Source organism: Puma concolor, chromosome B4, assembly GCF_028749965.1.
Source record: "Puma concolor isolate L17-30 chromosome B4, mPumCon1.1.hap2, whole genome shotgun sequence".
NCBI classification, from domain to species: Eukaryota; Metazoa; Chordata; class Mammalia; order Carnivora; family Felidae; genus Puma; species Puma concolor.
In genome coordinates, this window is record NC_141673.1 from 21,194,772 (window position 1) to 21,220,409 (window position 25,638).

The 25,638-nt window shown below is 38.6% G+C and overlaps 1 protein-coding gene across 6 annotated transcripts in view; it reads right to left on the bottom strand.

The window, feature by feature from the left end:
* NR1H4 (nuclear receptor subfamily 1 group H member 4) overlaps nt 1-25,638 on the bottom strand; it is a 75,251-nt gene that overhangs the window by 37,809 nt on the left and 11,804 nt on the right. For 2 of the 6 annotated variants that reach the window (XM_025926563.2, XM_025926564.2), the window contains exons 2-3: nt 19,877-20,008; nt 2,571-2,936 (exon numbers count right to left, since the gene is read on the bottom strand). In XM_025926563.2, the coding sequence (XP_025782348.1) occupies nt 2,571-2,936; nt 19,877-19,955 (445 nt within the window). In that variant the 5' untranslated portion in view covers nt 19,956-20,008. Of the gene's footprint in view, nt 1-2,570; nt 2,937-10,148; nt 15,090-19,876; nt 20,009-25,638 lie in introns of those variants that run through there. The other 4 variants (XM_025926562.2, XM_025926561.2, XM_086712556.1 and 1 more) reach the window with 3 other exon arrangements.

Consider the following 25,638-nt stretch of genomic DNA (forward strand, 5'->3'; position numbering starts at 1 on the left):
AGTTAAAGAGTAAAATTCACTTTGTATCTTGTAAGCACAGACATGCAAGGGGTGCCAGGTGAGGGGACTGGGTTGGCCAAGCTGTTAGGCCTTCCTGGCATAGGCTCCTGCTTCTTCCCCTTGTACTCTACCCTATGCTGTGAACCTCCTACCTATCCACTAAGCCAGGATCATTTTCATTTGTTTCCTCAGGAGAACATATACAGAGCACAAAGGAGCTCATTATTGGTTTTTAGTCACCACAATCTGAGCCTTCAGATCCCAGACACTAAATTTCCCCAAGTTGGGAAGGGCAAATAAAGAAAGAGGAAGTTAAAAAAAAAGAGTCAAGACATATATTAGATACGTGAAAAGCCCTGAGTTCTGTCCTTCCCCTCTTCACGCCCAGACTGCATCCTGGGATGCTTGTATTGAAAGATTATAGAAACTCCATGTCATTCAGGAGTTCGAGAACAGAAAAATTCTTGCACCCTTCCCGGGAGACAGCCCGGAGAGGCACTGGGTGCTGCCTGCACACTGGGTGGCAGGGGAGCAGATGAAATGGCTTCATGTTTTCTCTGAGCAGCCAGGTCTTCCAACACGACACTGCAGGAGCATCGGGAACCCACCCCACCTGAGTTGCAGGACAGCAGGCAGGCCAGACAGGAAGGAGGAATGTACTCAAGACCCTGGGATGGAGCCTCAGAGACCTTTCCCACTGGTTACCGCAGACCAGCTAGAACAACACCCAGCAGATGCTGGACTGTGTTAACAACACTGGAGACCAGAGTCCCACCTGCAGTGCCCAATCCCTCCCTGACCCTGGATAATCACAGAATTTAGACAAAACCCCAGAGAAATGTGAGAGTTTTTTTGGTGGGGGTGAGGGTGAGCAGAATAATCCTAAGTTAAATGAAATAAAGGCTCCACAAGGGCTTGAAACTGAATTCAACCCAGCTACACAAAATGAGTTTATGTTTCCTGTATACATGCCCTGACTCTTGTGCTCTCTCACTATATAGCTTCTAGTTAATAGGCTGATACTCACCCTCAAGAGTCATTGGTCCAGAACAAGGTCAGCAAACTACAGCTAGGCCTATGAGCCAAATTCGGCATGCTGCCTGTTTTTTTTTTAATTTCCTTACCTATTTTTGTAAGTTAAATAAAGCCATGGCTATGCCCCTTCTTTATGTGGCCGTGTTTGCAGAGTTGAGTAATCGCAAGAGAGACCGCTAAAATATTTACTCTCTCTTTACAGAAAAAAAAAATTGCGTACCCTAATGTAGCACACGGGCTCATCCTGGCCCCATCTCATCTCCTCCCTTGCACTCTGGTCCTTTTGCTCGTACCACTGGGGCAAAGTCTCAAGTCAAAATCAATGAAAAAGCTCTGCTTTTTTTTTTTTTTTTTTGCTCTTAAAAATTATATCTACATCCAGCTCCAGCTTTTCCTTCCTGAACTTGCCCAAGGACAAGTTCTCTTTTGACCACTTTTCTGTCCCCTTCTGTCCTATGACCCTGCACTTTCCTGGTTGCCCCCCCCCCTCTGGCTTTCTTCTATACCCTTTAGGGGATTCTCTTCCCCTGCCTGCTTTTAAAGTCGGTGTTTTTTAGGGTTGTCCTAGGCACACTGGTTTCACTCCAGTTACCCTGGATGCCCCAGATTCTTCTCAGGAGGACCAGGTTTCTCTAAGTGCTCATCTGTAAGGAGTTGAGCCGACCCAGGTTACTGACTTCAGGAGTCTATTTCCTTGGCCTAGACAATACCAATACTTTGGCCACTGAATTAGTCAATACTAGCCTTGACCAAATAGCTCAAAGAATAGAATGATCATTTAGTAGGCAAGGATTAAAAAACATGGTAGCCAAGTGGTTAATAGCAAATGCTCTGGAGTTAGATTCATAAGCTATACTTTTGAAGCTCCACCTCTAATTAGCTGTGAAGCCTTGAGTAAGTTGATTAACTTCTTGTGCTGCACTTTCTTCATCTATAAAATGGGAATGAGCATGAGAACTAATGTTTACTACTGAGGTATAACAAATACATTATATAATAAAGTATTATTCTCCTTGATCTTAATTTTAAGAAAAGGAAAAGAAAACAACCTAAGGCACCGGGTGGCTCGGTCAGTTAAGTGTCCGACTTCAGCTCAGGTCATGATCTCATGATTCGTGGGTTCGAGCCCCGCATGGGGCTCTGTGCTGACAGCTCAGAGACTGGAGCCTGCTTTGGATTCTGTGTCTCCCTCTCTCTCTGCCCCTCCCCCACTCACACTCTGTCTCTCTCTCTTTTTCTCTCAAAAATAAACATTAAAAAAATTAAATTAAAAAATAACAACCTCCTACCCCTATAAAACCCACAATCCATAAATTCTTTTTAACCATGTGTAAGGTTATAAATAGGAAATAGTTTGTTTATATATAAGCTAAATGCTCTAAAAAGGCTTTTCCTAGAAATCTGTAACAGGTAGGAGCAGAGGAGGAGAAAATGGGAACTTATCTGGGAAAAGGGAAGAATCCAGTCTGAGATATCTCAACAACCAACACAGTAAAACTTGAACAAGGAGAAAATGACCAACCAAAGAAGCTTACCTTTGCACCCCTCACAGGTCAGCGCATTATAATGGTATCCAGATGCTCTGTCTCCACAAACAACACATAATTCATCCCCTTTTATTCTCCCCGTTGTTGTACCCATTCGAGCCTTTTTTGTTACAGGAATCTCTGCTACCTCAATCTCTCCCTGGTAAAGAGTCTCAGCTGGCATTCGCCTGAGTTCATATATTCCAGGAGAATACCACTCTTCAGGCTGCTGGGGGTAGAAACCCAGGTTGGAATAATAGGACGATGAGGAAATCTGTGGTTGAACTTGGGGAAATGGAACATTGTTGTATTGTGAGTATGGTTCCACTTCTAGATTCTGTCCCAAAGGACCTGCTGCTTGTTCTGTTAGTACACCTGAACAAGAGTAACAAAACTGGAATTAAGAAGAGACAAAAATTTAACTATATAAATATTAACAACTTTTTTTACAGCCCAAAAACACCGTAAAAAGGATTTAATGACAAATTACAAGCTCAGAACAATATCCACAACATAAAAGACAGACAGAAGACTCATATCATTAATATGTAAAGAGCACTTGAAACCAATAAGAAAAATTCAACAGCCTCATGGAAAGAAAGGATAGAGGATATGAATGGACTGCCTGTTTTTAGAAATACAATGTGTTTTTATAAGCATACAAAAATGCATTCACCCTTACCAATAATTAAATTTAAATTTAAATTTAAATTTAAATAATTCTCGGATAATTTCAGATGTGTGATGCTTTAAAGCATGATAGTAAATACTTTTCTCTTCCTCCCTTTGGACTTCCCTTGGTTAGTCCAATATATAAACTGCAATATAAAATATGATCATGTTCATCCTCAAATGAGTAAAGGTTAAAAATGCTCAACAGAACACACTCTTAGAAAAGCAAACATTCTTGGAGGGTAATTTTTTAATATCTTTCAGCATCTAAAACTCTAATACTCTTTTAACCCAGCAATTAGACTGCAAGGAATTTTTTATTTTATTATTTCATTTCATTCATTTCATCTCATTTCATTGAGGGAGACAGCATGCAAGTGGGGGAGAGGAGCAGAGAGAGAGAGAGAGAATCTTAAGCAGGGGCTTAAGATGCGGGGCTTGATCCCACAACCCTGGAATTATGACCTAAGCTGAAATCAAGAGTCAGATGCTCAGCTGACTGAACCACCCAGGCACCCCAAGGAAATTAATTTTAGAGACAGGTTTGCATCTGTGTGAAATGTTTCTGTAAAGATGTCCATTTGCAGGAAAATCTGTAAGAACTATAATCAGAAACAATTTAAATAGCCACCAATAGGAGTCTGGTTTAATGAATTACACGATGTGATGCACTGAAATACTATGTAAATATGAAACAATGATTTAGATCTATATGTATTGATAAAGAAAGGTTTCTGTGATGTGCTACTATTTGAAAAAATTAAGCTACAGAATAATGCATAGATTTATGTGGGTATTGAAAAAATAATGTGTGTGGTGTATGTGTGTGTGTACAAGGCAGATTTCTGTATGATACAAAAGAAACTGGATGATGGGGACTGGAAAGTGAGATTGTTGACTTGTTCTTTGGGATAGGAGGTTGCATAGTATTTATACTGTTTGTACTTTTGCCAAATATATTTGTATTTTAATCATTATTTTAAAAAAAGGAGGGGCTTTAAAAAAAAAAAAGAAAAGAAAACAATGCAGTTCCTGGAATTGAGTATGGTTCAAATACCAGTCCTGTTACTTATTTTCTGTGTGCATGTTGACAATTTATTTAATGTCTTTAAGGATCAAATTTCTCTTCATAAAATAGGGAATAATACCTATCTCATTAGTTTGATGTAAGAATTAAACAAGATAATGCAGGCCAAGCACTTTGCTAAATGTTGGGCACACAAGGAGTGCCTGATAAGTTATAGTTGCCATTAAATTATTATTAATAATAATCATTATTCCTACCACCATTATTACAAAATGAGACTTTTATCTATAAAACCTCTAGGTATTAGAAAACTATCAGGTTGTGAAAATGCTTCTATTTCCTAGAAGCATAAACTATGACTCTTTAGAAAATAAAAACATTTAAACTATGCAAAGCACTAAAAAATTTAATAAACATAAATAAGATATGAGAGTGTACAAATGTGTCTGATTCTTCAAAGCATAGTCAGGCAATCCTAGACTGAAATTCCAACTCCATCTCCTATGAAGAGCGGGACTCTCAGGCACTGATGAACCCCAGTTTTGATAGCAGCAAGCCTGAGATGAAAATATCTCTATCAAGGGTTTTGCTGAGGAATGAATGACATAATACAGATTCACAGTTCTTCACCTGAAACTCTTGCTGTCATATGTGTTTTGGAATTCAGAATTGTTTGTGTTTTGGAACAGAATATAGTGCTATTTTTCCCAGCGTGGTCTGAGACAGAACTCAGAATCAAACACAACACTCTTTTCCAGAGTGAAATGTACACATATTCATACTAAGGAATAAAAAAATGCCATAAATATCCTCACATCCGTTCAGGTCAGGTTTTGCCACCAAAGAAGTTTGTGTCAAACTTTGGATAAAACGTTTGGTTTTTAGAGCATTTGGAGTTTAAAATCGTCGGTTAGGGACTGTGGATCTATGTATCTATACATGTGGAATATTTTGTGCGGTGCTCAAAAAATGGTTGTAGATGTGTTGTTATTACTGCTACAACCACTACTGTCAGAAAACTCTTAGAGCCTCCCTCCTAATGCCAGGCACTTGTATATTTTCATCTCTCTCTCACAAAATCTTAGGAGGTGAGTAACATCATTATCCTTATTTACAAATGAGTAGCCTGGGGCACAAAGAAGTTAGGCAACTTTACTCCTACCTACCCGAATAGCTAAGATTTGAACTTTGGTAGTCTGACTTCAAAGCATCACTTGTCTCAGATAATTTCAGATGTGTGATGCTTTAAAGCATGATAGTAAACAGTTTTCTCTTCTTCCCTTTGGACTTCCCTTGGTTAGTCCCTTCAATGCCTCTGCTTGCAAGTAAGCTGCAACCAGGTGTGCAAGGCTCTGCATGATCCTACATTTTATTTTCCAGCCATTTCTCATGTTTTGACTTCTCTGTTCCTTGTATTGCTGCTTCCAGACTCAGGACCTCTCTTCTCCTCACCCCTACCCTTACCCCCCCGACCCCCGCCCCCACACGACTCTTTCCTGAGCCTGGAAACTTCTGCAACACAGCCATCTGCTCACAGAGCTTCATCTCACTATTCTCCGCTTATCTCTAAATTTCTTTTTCAGTATAAGCTTCTCTTGGGAAGTCTTCCCTGACTTTCTGCTCCTGGGCATCCTGAATCTAGTTACATGGTACTTACCTATCCTCTCTGGGCGGCTTTGCTCATCTGTAAAGAAAAGACTTCATGTTGGATGACCTTATAGTTCTTTATATCTAAAATCTCCATAAGTATATGACTAATAGCCTATAGGCATAAGAATTCAGGGATCTTCTACAATGGCAGTGGGGAATATATGCATAACAAAAGTTTGTTAAAAAGAATGCTTTCTGCATTGACTCAGAAAAAGATTGCTGAAGCACAAAGTATACACTATCTGGGCAAAAATTAACTTCCTGTCTTTTATGCCTGACTTCTCCATATAAAACTAGCATTGAATCAGTATATCTGACAGACAAAAAGTTTCGGCAGTGGTGCTTTGTCTTATTACCACAAAATGGAAGAATATGAAAATATGATATTATCACAGCAAAAAGAAAAGATAAAATATAAGCAAAATCCTGATCTATTTCATAACCAAATATGACTAAAATTTGTAGAATGAATAGGCTTGAAAAGAACTGAGAAGCATTAAAAGCATTAGTTTCACTTACACTTATTCCTAGATTTTGTCCTCCAACTGATCTTACCCCAAGTCAATTACCTGTCCCCAGCCCCAGCCCCTCTCTTTCTGTAGGTCCAGCAAGGTTGAGCAATTTGCCTGAGGTCAAACAACCAATTAATGATAGAATCTGGATTTTACAAAATCCAAGGAAATGTGTAGTTTTTTTTCTCCTCAAGTGACAATTGCAAGATCTCTGAGCACTGTTTCAATAAAACTAATATTCTTGTAATCAATAGACACAATATACTCCCAAGTAAAGTCAGAACATGGAATCAGTGTCAAATGTCTTTGGAATCATTTCAAGTAAAATGGAAAGTTTTCACAAAGACATTGATAATATTACACGAAAACAATGAAATGTAAGAATATGAGAACAGCACATAATATTATTAAATAATGTTTCTATTCTCAAAGCACATCCACTTCTAGTATTTCAGTGTCCCCACCAAATCTTGACAGAGGAGAAACAATCAGTATGCAGGCAACTTATAATAAAAAATCCAGCGTGGTCAACATAACCCAAAATAGTGAGATTAGAACAGCTTCCATCATGAACTCACTGACAGGCTTCAAACAACTGCCTAACATTTTTCTTTTTCATTTTTTTCTGGGACTATTAACGCCCAACCTTGCTATCTCATAGGTAATCCTGAATATAAAATAAGGTAGTTGAGAAAATGTTTTGATATGTTGAATGCCATAAAAAGACATGTTTGCTTCTAAAAGAACCTAGCAAAATCCTGATTTTAATGATAGTTGACTGATAGCTAATTAGTAATTATTAACACTTAGTCTGTTTTAATAACATAAGTTATAGGATACTTCTTTCATTTATAAACATATACTGAACACTTGTTATTTGACAGGAACTGTGCTAGACCCTGAGGATACAACAGTGAACAAGATAGAGATAATACAGACACAAAAGGCCCATCCCTTCTCTGTGCATGTGTTTGTGTGTGGAGAGATGTCAAGGGACAAAAACAAGTAAATGAATACCAGAACTTTGTGATAGGACTTTTCACATCAGATGTGGAAGGGGCAGAGAGGTAAGTCAACTTTAAAACATGCTTTCTAAAAAGGTGCATTTATTTCTACTTTAATACAATTTAAAGGGAATATATATATGTATGTGTGTGTGTATTATACATACATACATATATATGTATTTGTATGTACATATATATGCGTGTATATATGTACATATGTATGTATATAACACATATATTTGGATTTATCAGTGCTTTTCTGGAATCAGTCTAACAAGGAGAGGGACAATTTGGATTCCTTTATGACAGGGAATGTTCCCTGAGAGTTTAGAAAGAGCTTTTAAATGGCAACACATGAATAGACATGAGGGGAGTCTCCATGCAGGGAGATCCCCTGCAAAAGGAAAGCAAAACTCTTTTGGGTAGAGTCTTTAGCATTTAATAGTTTTTCTAAAGGAGTAGAATCTGACCGAATTTTGTGAGATGATGGAAATGTTTTATACCTACCAATATGGTAGCCACTAACCATATGAGAATGTGGCTAGTGATATTGAGAAACTGAGTTTGAAGTTGTATTTAATTTTAAATAATTGAAATTTAAAAATTTGTGGCCACATGTTACTAGTGCCTACCATATTAGACCGTACCTCTCCAAGGAGTGTGTGATTGAATCCTTGGGTACCCAAATGGGAGAATCAGGTTCATGTAATAATGATGGCACTTTGCCATGATCTCAGTTTGTTTCTGAAGAGACTGGAAAGCATTCACATTGTATCCATTTTTTTACTCCTGGCACTATTTTACTCTTGACCATAGTAAACATTTCATGACTGCTTGTTAAAATGTTTCATGCATGGAAAAATTGCCTTCTATGCCTTCCTTTATTTCGTAATCCATTGTTTCTTAACTAAAATGATATGGCTTCATTTGTAAGCTGTCTGCCATTCCTGGCCTTTGTGATGTTGGTGCCTTTCCCTGGCTTGCCAGCTGATCACCTCCTCTGTGAGGCCTGTCCTAGCTCCCCTCGATTAATCTCCCCTAGAATTAATCTCACCTACTGTCTGTACACACCTCTATTGCAGCGCTTAGAAGCATGGACTATTGTTTGACTTGTTTACAGGCTTATCTTCCACGCTAAACTTGAAGTTTAGTGACATACAGGTTTACCAGGGCCCTTCTGCATGCACAAATCTGGATTCAATTCACCTGCAATTTGCTAGATGTATGAACTTGGGAAAGACATTGAACTTTTTTAAGCTTCTCTTCCTTCCTTTATAATGTGGAATAAACGACCTGGGTGAGAGGTTGTAGTATAGGTAAGCTAAGGCAAAGAACATAAACTGCATAGGGCTGGATATAGCATAAACATTCATTTTTTAAATTTTTTTAATGTTTTATTCATTTTCTGAGAAAGAGAGAGAGAGAGAGAGAGAGAGCAGGGAAGGGGCAGAGAGAGACAGAGGGAGACACAGAATCCAAAGCAGGCTCCATGGCCCAGAGCCTGATGTGGGGCTCAAACTCATGAACCATGAGATCATGACCCGAGCTATAGTCAGACATTTAACTGACTGAGCAACCCAGGCACCCCTCAATACATTTTTTATTGTTGTGGTTAGCCAGTGAACTCTTTGGGGAATATATTAGATTATATTCCTCTCCTCTTTTTTTTTTTCATTCCTGGCACCTTACACAAAGCCTGACACAGTACGCCTAATAAATGTCTCTTAAATGGAAATAGTGGGAAATTTGCTTCTCCTGCCTTTCAACTAACTTCCTAAGTACAATGCCAGTCACTTTTGAACATCATATTTAAATAAAATGTTATGCTACCATGTCTACAATCAGAAATAGGCTCAAAATTATAATTATTGTAAAAATGATTAGAGTTTCTCTTTTAACTGAAAATTTAAAAGGTAAGATTCTGTTTTGAGAAGAATATTAAAATAGACAATATTACATTATACAGTCTATGTTTTAATTATAATCTGTGTTTTGCTTCAGAGAAAACAAACAGCCTAGGCCTAAAGCTGAACTCTTTACTTATCTAATTTTCCACAGACTTGGGAGAAATCAGCTGTGAAACTAGTTCAGTACATCGATGTTTCTCAATCTCTTTTTATTTTTCTCACCACAACAATAGTTTGAAATACATCTTATATCATGACCCCTGTATACACATAAACATATGTAGAACTAATTGAAACAAAATTTCCATGAAATAACACTTACCCCTACTTCTTAAAGTACACTCTGACATTTCTATTCTATTCTACTCCTATTCTATTCTATTCTAGTCTAGTCTAGTCTAATTTTCAATACTGGTTATAAGCCCCAAATAGGCTTCATGATCCACTGGGGTCTAAGACATGCCATTTTTAAAACACTGCATTAAATAATGCACTTCAAAGTGTTTTTTCAAGTGTCTACAGGCATTATTGTTAGAACTGTCTAGTGTTTAACTTGAAAAAAATCTTGCTCATTTTACATAATATTCAATGAAGAATCTTGGGAAAAAATACTTAGATTTTATCTCAATGAGATATTCACCTGCCTCGAATCCTAAAAAATCACCCCACCTCAACTTCTCACCCCAGTCTTCTGGCTCTGACTGAGACATCTTTGACATAGATCTGTTGCTAAAATCTCAAACAAAAGCCCCCACACTTGCTCAGCCCAGTTGTGTAAATTTGACCAAGAGCAATTGTGAACAGTATCCTACCTTTATCAGGCTTCATGCTCATCATTTCCATGACAAATCCTGATGATGTGTGGCTATGGCAAGGACTACTTTGAATTGGATATTCTAACCCCTGAAACTGCATTACCATTCTTAGCTTATTCACAGCAACTGAAAATGAGACCAGGTAAGGAGTGACAGAGGCCAGAGGTTGTATGGTTTACTGATTAACTTCATTACAGAGCAGAATATTTGTAAATGTTTATGAGAAAAGTCCTCGATGCCAAGTTGCCTAGTAAACTGGAAACCAGTCTCTTAGTTTAATTTTGGGGAGTACTTTCCAGTTTCAGAACTTAATATGTAGAATAGATTTCTGGTCAGTGGCCCTAAAAGTGGATTTGGGATCAATTGCCATGCTCTAGGTCTTGACATTTGTTCCTATCAAAAGACTACAGAATAATTTAATTTTATGATGTCAGGAAACAATAAAGCATAATGCTTAACAGTAGAAGGCCAATTGATCTGGGTTTATATCCAGTGTTATTGGTGGAATTGTGTCCCACCCCCCCACCAAATTGGTATGTTGAAGTCCTAACCTCATCATGTGACATTATTTGGAGAGAGGGTTTTTATAGAGGTAATCAAGTTAAAATGCAATCATGAAGGTGATCCCTTATCCCATATAACTGGTGTCCTTATATAAATGGGAAATTTAGACACAGAGACAGTATGAAGAGACACAGGGATCTACAAGCCAAGGAGAGAAACCAGGAACACACCCTTCCCTCACAGCCTCCAGAAAGAATCAACCCTGCCAACACCTTGATTTTGGACTTTTAGCCTCAGGAATAGTGAAACAATCCATTTCTGTTGTTTAATCCACCCAGTCTGGGACTTCATTAAAGCATCCTTAGCAAACTGATACATCCAGACTCCCTTGGTACTCACTAGCTCCGTGGACCATGGACCAATTCCTGAACCATTTTCTGCCTCCATTTCCTCATCTATAAAGTGGGACTTATAACCATAAAATCTCATAGAGTTAGTATGAGGATTAAAGAAGATAATATTGATGAAATGCTTAGCACAGTGGGTGGATACCCACCATCATTACATTGATGTTATGATTCTTCATCTTTGGACTCAGGTTGTAGGGTGGCTTGCTTACTGAGTAGAAATAGTTTCTACAGCACAACTGGTGGATATCAAGCTTGTGACTGTTGCTTATTTCTTGGAAGAGAGGGCTCTAGAATAGGAATTGGTAGGACTAGGGTTAAGCTCACATTTAATGCAATCAGACACCCTGTATAACCTTAGGCCAGTCTCTCAGCTTCTCTGGGCCTCATTTGTCTACATCAACAGATGGTAAAACATAGATAATAATTCCTGCCCTACTTCCCTCATAGACTTGTTGTGAAGATAAAAACGCAATAAATATGAAAGCTGTTTCAAAGGCAATAGTGATCTGTACAAATGCAGTCATCATTGCCAAGACATTTCAACAGCTTTCACGTGTTTACAAAGTGGTTCCACATGCATTACCTCATTTGATCCTTCTCACATCCTCTGAGGAAGGTATTATATCTGAGGCCCACTATCTTCTACCCTATTTTACAGACTCTACAAGGCAGTGACATTCAGTGATTTATCTAAAGTCATGCAGTTAGTGAGGGATGAAGTTAGGACTTTACCCCAGGTCTTCTGACTCAAAACCCCGTGGTTGAAAAACTGAGGCACACTTGCCCTAGTTGCCAAGAAGGGGAAAAGAGTGATAGTGCATGGGTATGTTTCAGTTCAGCTTGCCAAATCACTTACCATTTGCAAAGCTATTCTCACTCCTCAGTCTACTTCCGATTTCATTCTCCTCTCCTCACAACCCCAGAACTATCCTTGCCTTGAGAGGATCCTGGGTGGAAGAGCTACCCAAAGGATTTAACCAGGACAAATTATCTCTGAGTTTTCAATTTTAATAATTCTCTACTGACTTTTTAACTGCTCAAACAAATGGGCTTCTTGCCCTCAGAAACTGCTATACTAACAAGGAAATGAGTAGGACAATTTAGCTGATCGGGGAAACAGCTGTTGCTGAGTGACAGTCACACACGATATTCTCATAATAAGACTGGTTGGATCCCTTTGCTTCTTTCTCAGTGATGACCAACTGCCTCATGTTATTTTTTTTCTAAAAACACATTATCCCCCTGCTGTTCTGTGCACTGAAATAGTAGCCACTAGTGATATATGCCTACTTAAGTTAAAATTAATTAAATTAAATTAGAATCAATTCCTCAGTTACACTCGTCTTATTTTAAGTGTTAATATGTGGACAGTAGCAACTGCATTGGACAATGTAGATCTAGAACACTTCACCATCACAGAAAGTTCTATTGGTCCTATTGCATAAGGTACTTGGGAACAATGTGAATGATATATCCTTCCTGGTAAGTCGGAGAATGAGCTATGAAGCCTTGAAATTAGGTAGTCCCAGGTTTTCTGAGAACTATCCTTTAGAGGAGACTTGACCAATAGACTCTGGGTGATGTAATCTCATTGGAAAGACCTCCCCTGAGAAGGCGAATGTGAGTGTTCTCTTAGCCTGGATCCTTAACCATCCAATTCTAATTCCTTGTCTTGATTATATTTTGGTTTCCACTTAACTACCTATGGAACTTTAAGCAGATTATTGAAATTTTTAAATCTCCATTTTCTCCCCAGTAAAAGGGGAATAGTAATGGTATACACCTCATAGGAGTGTTGTAAGAATTAATATTAATGGTGGGGCACCTGGGTGGCTCAGTCAGATAAACATCCAACTTGGGCTCAGTTCATGATCTCATGGTTCATGGGTTGGAGCCCCACATCGGGCTCTGTGCTGACAGCTCAGAGCCTGGAGCCTGCTTCGGATTCTGTGTCTCCCTCTCTCTCTGCCTCTGCCATACTCGTGCTGTCTCTCTCTCTTTCTCTCAAAAATAAATAAAACATTTCAAAAAATTTTAATAAAAAAATAAAAGAATTAATACTAATGGCAAATAGTTATAGAGTACTTGTGATGTGCCAGGCATTCTTCTGAGAACTTGATTAAATAAAGCAAGTCACTTGCATAAAGTTAAAGGACCACATACCAGTAAATGACAGAGATGGACTTGAATGCAGGAAGCTTGCTAACTAATATAGAATAAGTATGATATCTGACATATAGAAAGCACTCAAGAAATAGTAGCTGTTACCATTAGCACAATTCTTTTTATCCCTGTAAGTGTATAAATTTTCAATCTGATTTTATATTCAACCTTTCTCAGCTTGGTTATTCTGAGTGCCCTTGAGATTTGTTTCTTAGCCTACAAGGTTGAGCGCAAGGCCCTGGATGGCAATGGAGTCACCCACCAGTTAGCCACTTTGTAATTCTTCATCCCACTGCATGCCTTCTCCAAACTATTCAGCCCTATCAGAAGAAGCACTGTTTTGTCTACTCTATTTTGTAATAAGGAAAGTCCCTGTCAATACTTCTTTACCATCTTCCATTTCTAAACTCCACCAACAAGGGTTACCAGATCTGAGATTCCTGGGAGTGCAAAATCCAAAGCCATAGTGAATTAATAAAAACTTAGATATTGCATAAATCTGCAGAAAAGATATGGTTAAGAAACAGTAGTGACACAATATTTACATTACACTAAAACAAAGCTCCCGATTTGTCTGAGCCAATGGTATCTTTTCATCTTCTGGAAACTTTCAGCTTCAATTTACCCATCACATCAGAACTACATTCACTTTAGTTGAACTCAGTGAGATTAAAAAAAAAAAAAAAAACCTGAAGTGAAATGTCAGAAATATTCCACAAAACTGCATCTTAAGACCTTTAATTGTATTTTAAAACATCTGACTGACTCTGTAACATCTGAAAGATTCTTTTAATTTAAGCAAAAGACATAAGCAAGAATAAGATTCTAAAATGAATATCTTTTAATAAAAATAGAACTACCCAAGGGCACCTGGGTGGCTCAGTCAGTTAAGCATCTGACTTCGGCTCAGGACATGATTTCTCAGTTCATGAGTTCAAGCCCTGTGTCTAGCTCTGTGCTGCCAGCTCAGAGCCTGGAGCCTGCTTTGGATTCTGTGTCTCCCTCTCTCTCTGTACCTCCCCTGCACACACTCTGTATCTCTCTTTCTCTCAAAAATAAGTAATCATTTAAAAAAAATTTTTAATAAAAAAATAAAACTACCCAGAGAAAATGGACATAAACAGCTAAGGGAAGCACAAAGTAATGAAAAATAGCTAAAGGAAAGGAATTATTTGGGATATGCCTCCTGCCACTTGCTGATCCTCATTCAAAACAGGGCTTTGGAAAGACTATTAGATACAAATATAAAAATTAATATAAAAACACAGATTCCATAGCTATTGTTAGCAAAGCCATAATACCAAGATGAGACAGAACAAGTGTTTCCTTCCTTAGGGCACCTGGAAATTTATTTCCATGCTGTTGGGTTTTGTTGGCTCCTTGAAGATTCTTTGCTTCAACAATGTTAAGATAAATAGCACTTCCTTCCCTTAATGAGTAGGGCGGTGTTTATCATTTCAACAATTTAAATAGTAACAACTACCTTGAAAACTCTGGATTAATTATGTTGTGTGATGCCTTCAGGTTTACAAAAACACTTTCAACACAGCCACTCAATTCTCCCAACAAGCTGTAATGTGTCATTATTATCCCCATTTACAAGGGAGAAAACTAAACTTCAGAGTGTCTCAATTGCCTCTTAGACTTTATTTCTTTAAATTTCATTGCTTATTTCCACTCACAATCAGTGAACTTTTCCCAATATCACTGAGCCAAAAGAACCAGAATTCACTGCACTAAGAACATTGGATATTGGAGCGTAAGACAGTACCTTCTCTTGCTTATGCTATCCTATTGTTACAATGCTTTTTTATTCATCTGAAATTTTGTGATTTTTTGAGTTCTTAAGGCACAGTTTGGTAAAAGAATACATAGGTTTTGGGGCGCCTGGGTGGCGCAGTCGGTTAAGCGTCCGACTTCAGCCAGGTCACGATCTCGCGGTCCGTGGGTTCGAGCCCCGCATCGGGCTCTGGGCTGATGGCTCAGAGCCTGGAGCCTGTTTCCGATTCTGTGTCTCCCTCTCTCTCTGCCCCTCCCCCGTTCATGCTCTGTCTCTCTCTGTCCCAAAAATAAAATAAACGTTGAAAAAAAAAAATTAAAAAAAAAAAAAAAGAATACATAGGTTTTATATAACATACCTATTCACCATGTCAAACTGTGGAAAGCTGTGGACTTTGTCATGATTACCTTTTATTGTGCACTAATTGCATAAAGATCCTGCCTTCTTCATTCATCAGAGAAGCCTTTCTCAACCCACTAAATTAATCTTTGACCAAGTTTCCTGGCTTGTAGGATGTCCCAAAGGAAAGGAGACTTATCTCTTTTGGGTCACCATGTCCTTCTATTCCGAGTCCTACATGTGGATTGAGTTACCAATGAGCTAGATTCCCATCTGGATTTGTCAGGGATGTGTGGTAGCAGAATAAATTAAACGACCTCAGAAAGTGATTCCAGTCTCATCTCTACAATTCCATTCTGTCCCAGCTTCTTTCCTTCTTTTCTGCAAGAACCAGTTTAAGAAAACAGAATCTATAGAGCAAATCTGCCCCATCCCCCCTCCAAATCTTAGCCTTCCTTTGAATATTTAAACTGATTTAGCGGAAAAGTCACATTAATACTGTGTGGCAGACCCCTCTGGTGGCAGTGTCACATCCTGAAGCCCACCCCTCATTTCAGCTGTAGCCACAGCAAGTGATCACATATGAGCTCAGACTCACCTCATACTTAGTCTGTCATTTCAGGATCATGCTGCATATCTTTTTGCTTTCTGCTCAGAACTTCTCCAACACCATAGGAGGGAGACCACTTGGCCTGATTCCACTGGGAGTAATAAAGGCACAACCCACAAGTGCCAGGGAGTTCATGCCCCCAGGGGTGACCCTGTTAGTAACTGCCCCAGTCCCTGGTTCCTCAGAAGACAATCCTCTGTGCTACTCTCAGGGGAATCAAGATCCCCTTGTCCACAACAGGGACCCTCGTAACTCATCTCATGTTGGTTTTCCTCTGTCCCCGTTTCATGACTCCAGTCTTTGATTTCTACAACCCAGGATCACCTCTCACATAAACTGCCTGTGTGCAAGTCCTTGCTTCAGGCTCCTCTCTTCAGGGTAACCATTTATACATGAGGAGATGCACTCCCATCACCTTACCCAAAGCCTTCAGAGAGTAAGGCGTCCATAGCCATCTCTAGAAGAGGCTGAAAGTTCTCACTGCAGAGGTAATTAGTGTCACCAGTGCCCATTAGTGAGTACTTATCAGTATTTGCTATATAATCTTACCAGCACCTTCCCACTGTCTTAACATTGGGATTTCATTATGGCCTTTATAGTAACCTGCAGGGAGGAGGACCATGCCCAAGGCCACCTTAGAAGTCACATCATGTGCCAGATAAGTACCACTGAGTCCAGGTCACCGCTTTCTAGCACAACTAGAGCAATTTGTGGATTCAGATGTTAAAACTAGACAGTGGTTGGGGCGCCTGGGTGGCTCAGTCGGTTGAGCGTCTGACTTCAGCTCAGGTCACGATCTCACGGTCCGTGAGTTCGAGCCCCGCGTCGGGCTCTGGGCTCAGAGCCTGGAGCCTGCTTCCAATTCTGTGTCTCCTTCTCTCTCTGCCCCTCCCCCGTTCATGCTCTGTCTCTCTCTGTCTCAAAAATAAATAAAAATGTTAAAAAAAAATTTAAAAAAAAAACTAGACAGTGGTTCTAGAATTCTCCATCTAATCATCTCCTTTTACTCATGTTGGTTAATGGGGATGCAGGGTCCAAAACCAGTTGTCTAGACTCTTTCAATGACCCTAAATAAAAATGAAAAGACAAGGCCTTAAAGTCCATTGCAGACTTTGGGCTTTTGCATTTACTATTTCCTCTGCCTAAAATGTTCTCCTTGGCTTCTTGTCTTTCAGTCTCAGCTCAATTGTCAACTCCTCAGAGGCTTTCCTTGGCCACACCAGTTAGAGCAGTCCCATCCTTCCAGTTACTATGATATCACCCTGTTTTATTGTTTTCATAGCACTTACCACTGCCTCATGTTATTTTGTTTATTTATTTATTTGTATGCTTATTGTGAGTCTACCCTCCACTAGGATCTTGCCTGTCTTTTTCCCTGCTTTATTCCAATGCCTGGTATATAGTTGGTACTCAATATTTGGGTGGAAGAAATGATAGCTATCCATATGCCATACAATTAACCTCACTTTCCTTTGTTGTAACAACATGATAGCTGGTTTTCATTACACAGACCATTGGAAAAGAGTTTCACTCTCCAGCTAGTTGAGTCCATGGGTTAATACTTCCGAGTCTCTAGCATATCTCAAAATCCAGGAGTGGTGAGTTAGGCACTGTGGGTTACTCATCCATGGGCCATAGTCTTTTCCCTGGTGCTCTGAATCCTAAGCTCAGGATGGGAAGCCCAAAGAATCCATCAGGCTCATCAGGAGACAAAAGAAGATGGGAGGAGGAATAAGGAAATTAAAATGAAAGTCTCCATCCACCGCTTTGGTGTACCTTTAGCTCAGGTATGTTGTGTGGAGTGAGACTGAGCCCCCAGGAGGAAAGAGATGTGATAAAAATGCTTAGGGCCGGCTCTAGAACTTAATGGAGAAAAGGAAAGCATGTCCCAATGGCCACACTGGATATTAATTTACCAGGAGAGAAGACCAGATGAAGATTTGAGGAAACTGCTCCAGTCGGGAATAACAGCTGTGCTGGTGGCTCATGCGTCTTATACTATGTATTCTCAGAAATCTTAAATGACTGTGTTAGGAAACAAATTAAGAATGTGGTCTAGCAAAAGAGAGCTGGAGGAAAAGCAACACTGAAAGCATGAGTTACAGTGCTTCTTCAAGCAATCATTTCCAGATGCTTCTAACGTGACAGCACCTTCACAAATTTTTCTCTATCTGCTCACATCTTTTTCACCTCATGGCTGATGAGGTGAGCCTTCAATCTAATAATGTGCTCTCTCAGAAATCCTACCATGCAATCATAAAATTTCAGTGAAGTGAAAAAATAATCTTAAGTAGAATTTTCCTTAGTCTATGATATACATGTACAGTTTTAACTATCCTGTGAGTTCTGATTAGTAGGACAAAAATTATAAAGATGTCTATGCAGGCTGTTTTCAGGACTCATAAAAGGGTAGAACAGAAGTAAATGGTCATGTAAATGGACATGGAAGTAGGCACCGTTGTCTTTGAATGCATCCATAGGATGAAGAAACGCCAAATGGAAGAAATAAGATACAGCACTTATGTCCCAGAACTGGCATTTCATAAATAATTACTGCTGCCTTTGGTCTCTCTGAGAGTTACTGATAAATATCTCTTTTTCTCCCTAAACCTCTTTTCTCCTTCCCTTTTTTTTTTTTTTCCAACGTTTTTATTTATTTATGGGACAGACAGAGACAGAGCATGAACGGGGGAGGGGCAGAGAGAGAGGGAGACACAGAATCGGAAACAGGCTCCAGGCTCCGAGCCATCAGCCCAGAGCCTGACGCGGGGCTCGAACTCACGGACCGTGAGATCGTGACCTGGCTGAAGTCGGACGCTTAACTGACTGCGCCACCCAGGCGCCCCTCTCCTTCCCTTTTATTATTTATTAGTTGGTTCTTATTTATCAAGTGCATACTAGGATTAGTAAAATATGGTCACTGCCCTTAAATGCTCTTATACTGTATGGTACAGGTAGATATGTAAACAGGTAATACAAATAATGACCTCTCCTTGGAAATGACCTGCTAAACCATTACACACTAAGATGCTAATGGCTACTGGGTAATAGCATAAGCTATTAATTAATATTGTTCAAGGTTGTCTGCAACCAAATAGGCAAGGATGTCATGCCTCCAAATATTGCATTTTGTGGAATTATAAATGTTTGCATTTTCACTATCAGAGTCCATGGTCCATACTTTAATGTAGAGTAAAAAACTGGGAGCATCCAAGCCTCCCAGAAGGGCTATTATACAGAAGGGAATTATTTTAAGAGTGGCAGAAAGCTTCCCTGCCCCATCTAAAATATTGCTGCTGTTGAGTCTTTGCTGATGTTCTCAACTGAAACTATAATGAGAAGTTTTTTCATAAATGCATAAAGTGAAGCAATATATCATTTTATGGTATCATCTAGTTACAGATCTACTGAAAACAACTTAGTACAGATTGTCCTCAATCCAATTTAAATGACTAATCATGACACTGTGCCATATATCCCCCAGCATGGGAAGAAGAGTGGAAAGGAAACTTATTGCAGAACTATAACCTAAGCAACCCCAACCTTTTATAGGTATAATATTAAACCATAAGAGGCATGATTTCATACTCTAGTACATGCTATAATAATATCAGAATTAGCCCGGAACAGGGATCTGTTTCTACTCCAGCTCTGTTAATTATCTAGCCTCATGGCCTTGAACAAGTCACAAAGCTCTCTTGCCTTGCAGCCCTCGACTATAAAAAAGAAGACCATCAGGCTCAATAAATCCAAGGTGTGATCTGCCTCTAACCTGGCATGGTATCTAATGTTTATTGAGTACTTAGATGGAACAAAAACTTTTCTGGGTTCTGTTGGATTCATCATCTAGGCTTTTTTCTCATGTATTTCCAAGTTGCACTTTATTTTCACTTATATTCAAATGAACTTGACAACTTACCAAATAAATTTTCAGAAAGAGAAAATTCATCCGTGACAGGTAAGTGGGAGTGTTCGATGAGATTCATTTTTGATCCCATCCAAAGTTCTATTTAAAATATCCCTTTGTTACGGTAGTCTTCAAAAGAAAACTCTGAAAGACAAATAAGTAGTAGAGTTTGAGGAACGGTGGGGGCATAGATATTTAGTTAAAAGAGAGAGGGAGAAAGGGAGCAAGCTTATACACAAAATAGCAAATGGATCTGTTTGTAGACATTTTGCCAGAGCCTTTCTGTACATATCTGTTCTCAGTATTTATCATTTTTACCCCTCATTTGAACTTACAAATGCCCAGGATATGTGCTTTCAAAAGAGACACTCTGTAATGGATCTGGGAAAACACCATATGTTTTCATTTAAATTTCAGCACTTGAGAAATTTGTACAAGATTTGATGACATTTTGGTTGTGTCTTTATTTCTTTTACAAGTAGAAAAAAACAGAAACAAATAGAAAGGCTTTGATTAAAAATGGGATAAATTAATGACTTAATCTCTTAAACCTTATTCCTAAGTTGAACAGGTATTTCCAGACACAAAAGTGATTTAAGACCATTTCCTTCTGGAATTTTCTTTAGTAGGCACTATAGCAGCAAATCAAAAATTCACAAAATGTTCTCACAGGATCTTAATTTTTGCTTTTTAGAGAAAATTTCAGGGGCTTTCATTTTCACTCTCAGGGTCTATCATGGTCTTATATTTACATGGGATAGAAAAAAAGTTATGGTAAAAGGAAAAATAATGGTAAATCTCACCAAAGTGTCTGAAGTTTCATACTGAGTAATGTCCAGAATGAATCCAAGAACCCAAGGGAAGCAATGTCCACTTTTAGTTATATCCTTAGGCCTTCCTTCCTTCCTACCTTCTTTCCTTCCTTCCTTCCACTATGTTTCCTACTTTCCTGAAGAGATAACTTGAAAGGTCAAGTAATGAAGTTATACAATCAGAATTTCTTTTCCAAGGCTGTTTTCTAAGGATGATTTTTTAGACCTTTTTATGATGTCTCTACTAAGAAATCATTTTGTTTACAAATAAATATTTACATTTGCTATTCAGGAAGAGCATATAGAGTTTCTGTTGGACAAATTTATTTCATTATAATGTCCCTACTATTTATGTCTCTATTTCTTTCTCTTTCACTCAGCAGAATGTTCCAGTTCAAGCAGAAGTGAGTTTCAGATACACTAGGCTTCTGTTAAGGTAGTCTACCAGACTATGCTGATGCATTCATTTATTTATTCATGCTTGCAAAAAACATTTATTGAGGATTTATTCTGCATTAAGCTCTTGGCTGGATCTTTGGCGCTAAAATGGTAAAAGGAAAAAAAAGTATCCACGATTTATGACATCAAGCGTAATAAAGAGATTAAAAATAATCACACATCGGGGCACCTACGTGGCTCAGTTGGTTAGGTATCCAACTTTGGCTCAGGTCATGATCTTACAGTTACTGAGTTTGGGCCCCGCATCTGGCTCTGCACTGACAATGCGAAGCCTGCTTGGTATTTTCTGTCTCTCTCTGCCTGCCTCTCCTCCACTCTCATACACGCTTGCTCTCTCTCTCTCTCTCAAAATAAATAAATAAACTTAAAAAAATCACACATATACACAGACAATTACAGATTGTCATGAAAGATGGTGATAAAGCCTAAGATCAGTATGCTCTAATAGAGAGGTTGGAGCATGAAAAGGTGCCAAGATAGGGAAGTAGCTGATGAAGAAGTGGTTTCAAGGGCAATTTTTATAGAGGGGGTGGCTGTAGAGGCAAGAAAGAGAGAGAACCTCCTGCTACAGGATACAAAGCCCATTGTGGGAATGCAGACAAATCTGGGTCCATCTGGGACCCAGGCATTGGTTCCCTAGGAACCAATGGCATGGCCCTACCAGAATCTACTCTCCAGAAAACTAAGGGACCTGTTGGGGGAAAAAAACCCATTCTAAAGTCAGAGGGAGCCAGGAACCTTCATCCTAAAGCAAACCTTAGTCATTTCAGAAATGTGTAATTCTCAATGTAGCACGGTTTGGCCAAACCATACTGGATTCAAAAGGCCTTCCTGCCACCCTAAGGTGAGAGGGAAGGCTATAAATAAAAATGAAATCTAGAAGCATTGAAGTATAAAGTAGAGGTAGATCCTTCCAACAGAATGCAACAAGTAGGAGAGACTACTCACCCTCACGCAACTCTGGCACATATCACAGTGGAACTTTGACCCCAAGAGGACCAGGGCCTTTCTGGGGCAATTGTGAAATAGCAGCAGCACCCTAGGTATCACCATAACCCATGGAGAAGGAGAGGAACTGTGACTGCTGGTTGGGCACTACTCTTACTCATGGACACAAGAGGTAATGGAAGAGACAGCCAGAACAAACCTGATCATGAACAAACATGAGGAGACCCTAAGGCACTTCTGAAATACTTGGACTCTGATAGAAAGCTGAAGGTCCTGAGTAATAAACCAGTAAAAGATGAGTTGTCACTATTTATAAGACCTCATTCATACTAACAAGCCAGTTGTGGACTAGGAAAATTCAACTTTTAATATGTGTGTATGAATTGTTTAGGTATATATTCACTGTGTATATATTAATATATAAATTAATTATGTATGATCATTATGTATATGTGCCTGCATATTGTATAATAAATGGATTGAAAAGCCTCCCCAAAATTCAAGCAACTATTCTTCTAGATAGAGTTCCTTCTCTGGAATAGGAAATTCCACAGTTTCCTTCCCATAAAAATAGTCTTCAGGAACCCACAATATAGAGTTAGGAATTTCTCCTAATTTCCAATCCAAATGTATACTCTGTAATAACATAAGACCCTTTTCCTCTGGTCTTTAAAAAAAGGGGGGGAGATTTTAGTTCTTTGACTCTTCCCTTACATTTCCCTCTGTGCTATGTTTTTCTCATATTTGTCTTTTTCAGCCTTCAGTCATGTTCATCAAGCTCCCTCATACCACATGATAGCTCTGTAATATTTTCCAGGTATACTCATCTTTATTTTGGATTCTTGTATTTTCCTTCTTATATTTTACTCTGTATGTTCATATAAACTTGGTGTCTTTAGTTCAAGTGCCTGGCACATAATAGGCCCTCAAGAAATGTTGGCTCAATTAAATGATCTGTATTAATTGCTTCTCCCGCTTCATTCCGCCAAATTCCCTGCCATTTGGCATGCTCTTCCTGGAGAAATGGTACAAGATAAGGAAGAGGTTCTCCTATTAGCACAAAGGACATAATTTGTCAATCTCTCACCCAAATTAAAGTCCAATTCCCCAAATTCTGTAGCACTTGAGTCATTACCCCTGGCTGGAGATCCACAATATGGGTGCCCCTGAGTAGCTAACAAGAGAGCCCTCTAGAATCTGGAAACAGTTGGCAGAGTCTGCTCAAACCAGATTTGTTGGGTTTATGATTTCTCAAGGGACTTAAAGAAAAGGACACTCTTTAATTTTTGAAATGGCAATGCAAGCATGTGGTAAGCAATTCAAACAGTACACTGAAAAATTAGTCTTCCTTCTAGCTCTGTTACCCATTTCCGTTACCAAAATTCAACTACAATGGCCAGTTTCTTGTGTATCCTTCCAATACTACACCCACTCTTAGCATAAAGGGCCCTTAAACAGTGCCTTAAATCAGGGTTTGGCAAACTATTGCTCACAGGCTAACACTGGTCTGCCATCTGTTTTTATACAGCCTGCAAGCTAACAATGGTACTATACTTTTGGATGGTTGAAAAAAATCAAAAGAAGGATATTTCATAAGACATAAAACTTATATGAAACTCAAACATAACTATTCATAAAGTGTAAGTGGCACATAGTCACATCCATTTGTTTATGGAATATCTATGGCTTCCTTCCCCCAGAAAAGAAGTTGGGTAGTTGCAACAGATACTGTAGCCCACAAAGCTAAAAACATGTATTACCTAGCCCTGTGCAGAAGTTTGTTAATCCCTGCCTTAAATAACAAAAGAAGAAATCTTTTTAATTAAGTAAATATAGGCAAACTATGAATAAACATAATGATTGCCTTGGGGGTATAAACTCACTTATATACATCTCATAATAGTACGGTCTTCTTAGCAGCTCCTTACTGGGATTGGTGACTTTAGCCTTACCTGGTTTGTCACGTAATGAGCATCTACCATGTCCCAAGCATTTGACAATTGTTTCCACATATATTATTTCTTTCATTAGGGTTACTTCTATGTCCTCCTTTCTGTAATATTTTCCACCCTCTTGTTAGGGGAAGAATTGCAATGGAAAGCCTAAGTCCCAGGAGACCCCACACCTTAGCTCTGCAGTCTTTTTTTCCCCTCAAATCCTCCCTTCCATATAAGGAGTCATATTTGTAGGTTGAGAATAAGCAATGAGTATTCTTTACACTAGTGGCCTCGGAATAGTTTTTGTTCATTTATCCCATATAAAATGGTTGAAAAACAATATACTCCATCAACACATTTTTTGGTTTATATCCATAGTTTTTCACATAAAAGTTGCAAAAAAGTTAACTTCTGACATATTATAAAAATTGACATTTTATGTGTTATTACATTATTCTCAACCCTATTCAATTACTCTTAAATCTACTCTTAAATACCACAGCAACTTAATATCCTCCCTTATCCTTCAAAGAAATACTCCCTTATCCTAAAAAGTGTTAACATCTGGAAAAAAATTTTTTATCATTCCTGTTCCTGAGTTCACATTTCATTCCACTAGACTGCAGAATCTTACTCTAGTGTAGCACATTTTAATGACTGGATGTCTATAATTGATTATCATATCATACTTTTCTGTAACTAAAACATACACATAAATATGAATTTAAAAAGTCTAGTGAGCTTAAGATTTTTAATGTTTAAATAATAAATATTCTGGATTGAGTTTATTACTAATTATTATCAGTGTCCATTTCATCAAAACTATACCTTGCCCATTAGGCTTTCTCTACAAATAGCATGGATCTTTCTCCTTGGAGCCAAAGAGCACAGGTAGAGAAAGTCTGTTGTGGATGAATGAGCATGCAGATGAGAAAGGAAGTCACCACTGTCAGGCACCAGCCACACAGCCAGCAATGACTAAGCACATGCATTAAAAGAACACCTGCTTAGAAATACGGTTAAAGGTTCTGTTTAAATACTGAACTTTAAGAAACTATAGACAGAGAACCTAAAAATTCTCTGGAGTTAGTAATAAAAATGCAGATCACAGAAAGCCATTATTTCTATTCAGATAAATTCATGTGTGTGTTAATACACAAAGGATTGAATTTAGAATCAGAGCAAAGAAAGAAAGATGTCTGAATTTGCACACAGGCTTCCCTTTCTGTTTTCCTGAAAAGTTAACATTTATTTTTAAATGAAAGTATTTTTAAAATAAAAGAGCCATTGCAGAAAATTCAGACAATACAAAAAAGCATTTGAAAATGCCAAATTGCATTCTATAATCTTTTTTTAATCTACACTCCCAGCAGCATTCAGTAAGAGTACCTGCCTTTCTCAGCACACCTTCCTTCAACAATCTTCTCTAACCTGATAGGTGACAAATCCTATCTCACTGTATTAAATTGCATTTCTTTATTAGTAAAGTTTAAAAAAAAAACTTTACATCTTTTTTTCTTTTTACTTCTTTGTTTTGAGAGAGAGAGGAGAGAGAGAGAGACAGAGAGGGCATGTGCCCATGAGCTTGGGAGAGGCAGAGAGAGAGGGAGACAGAATC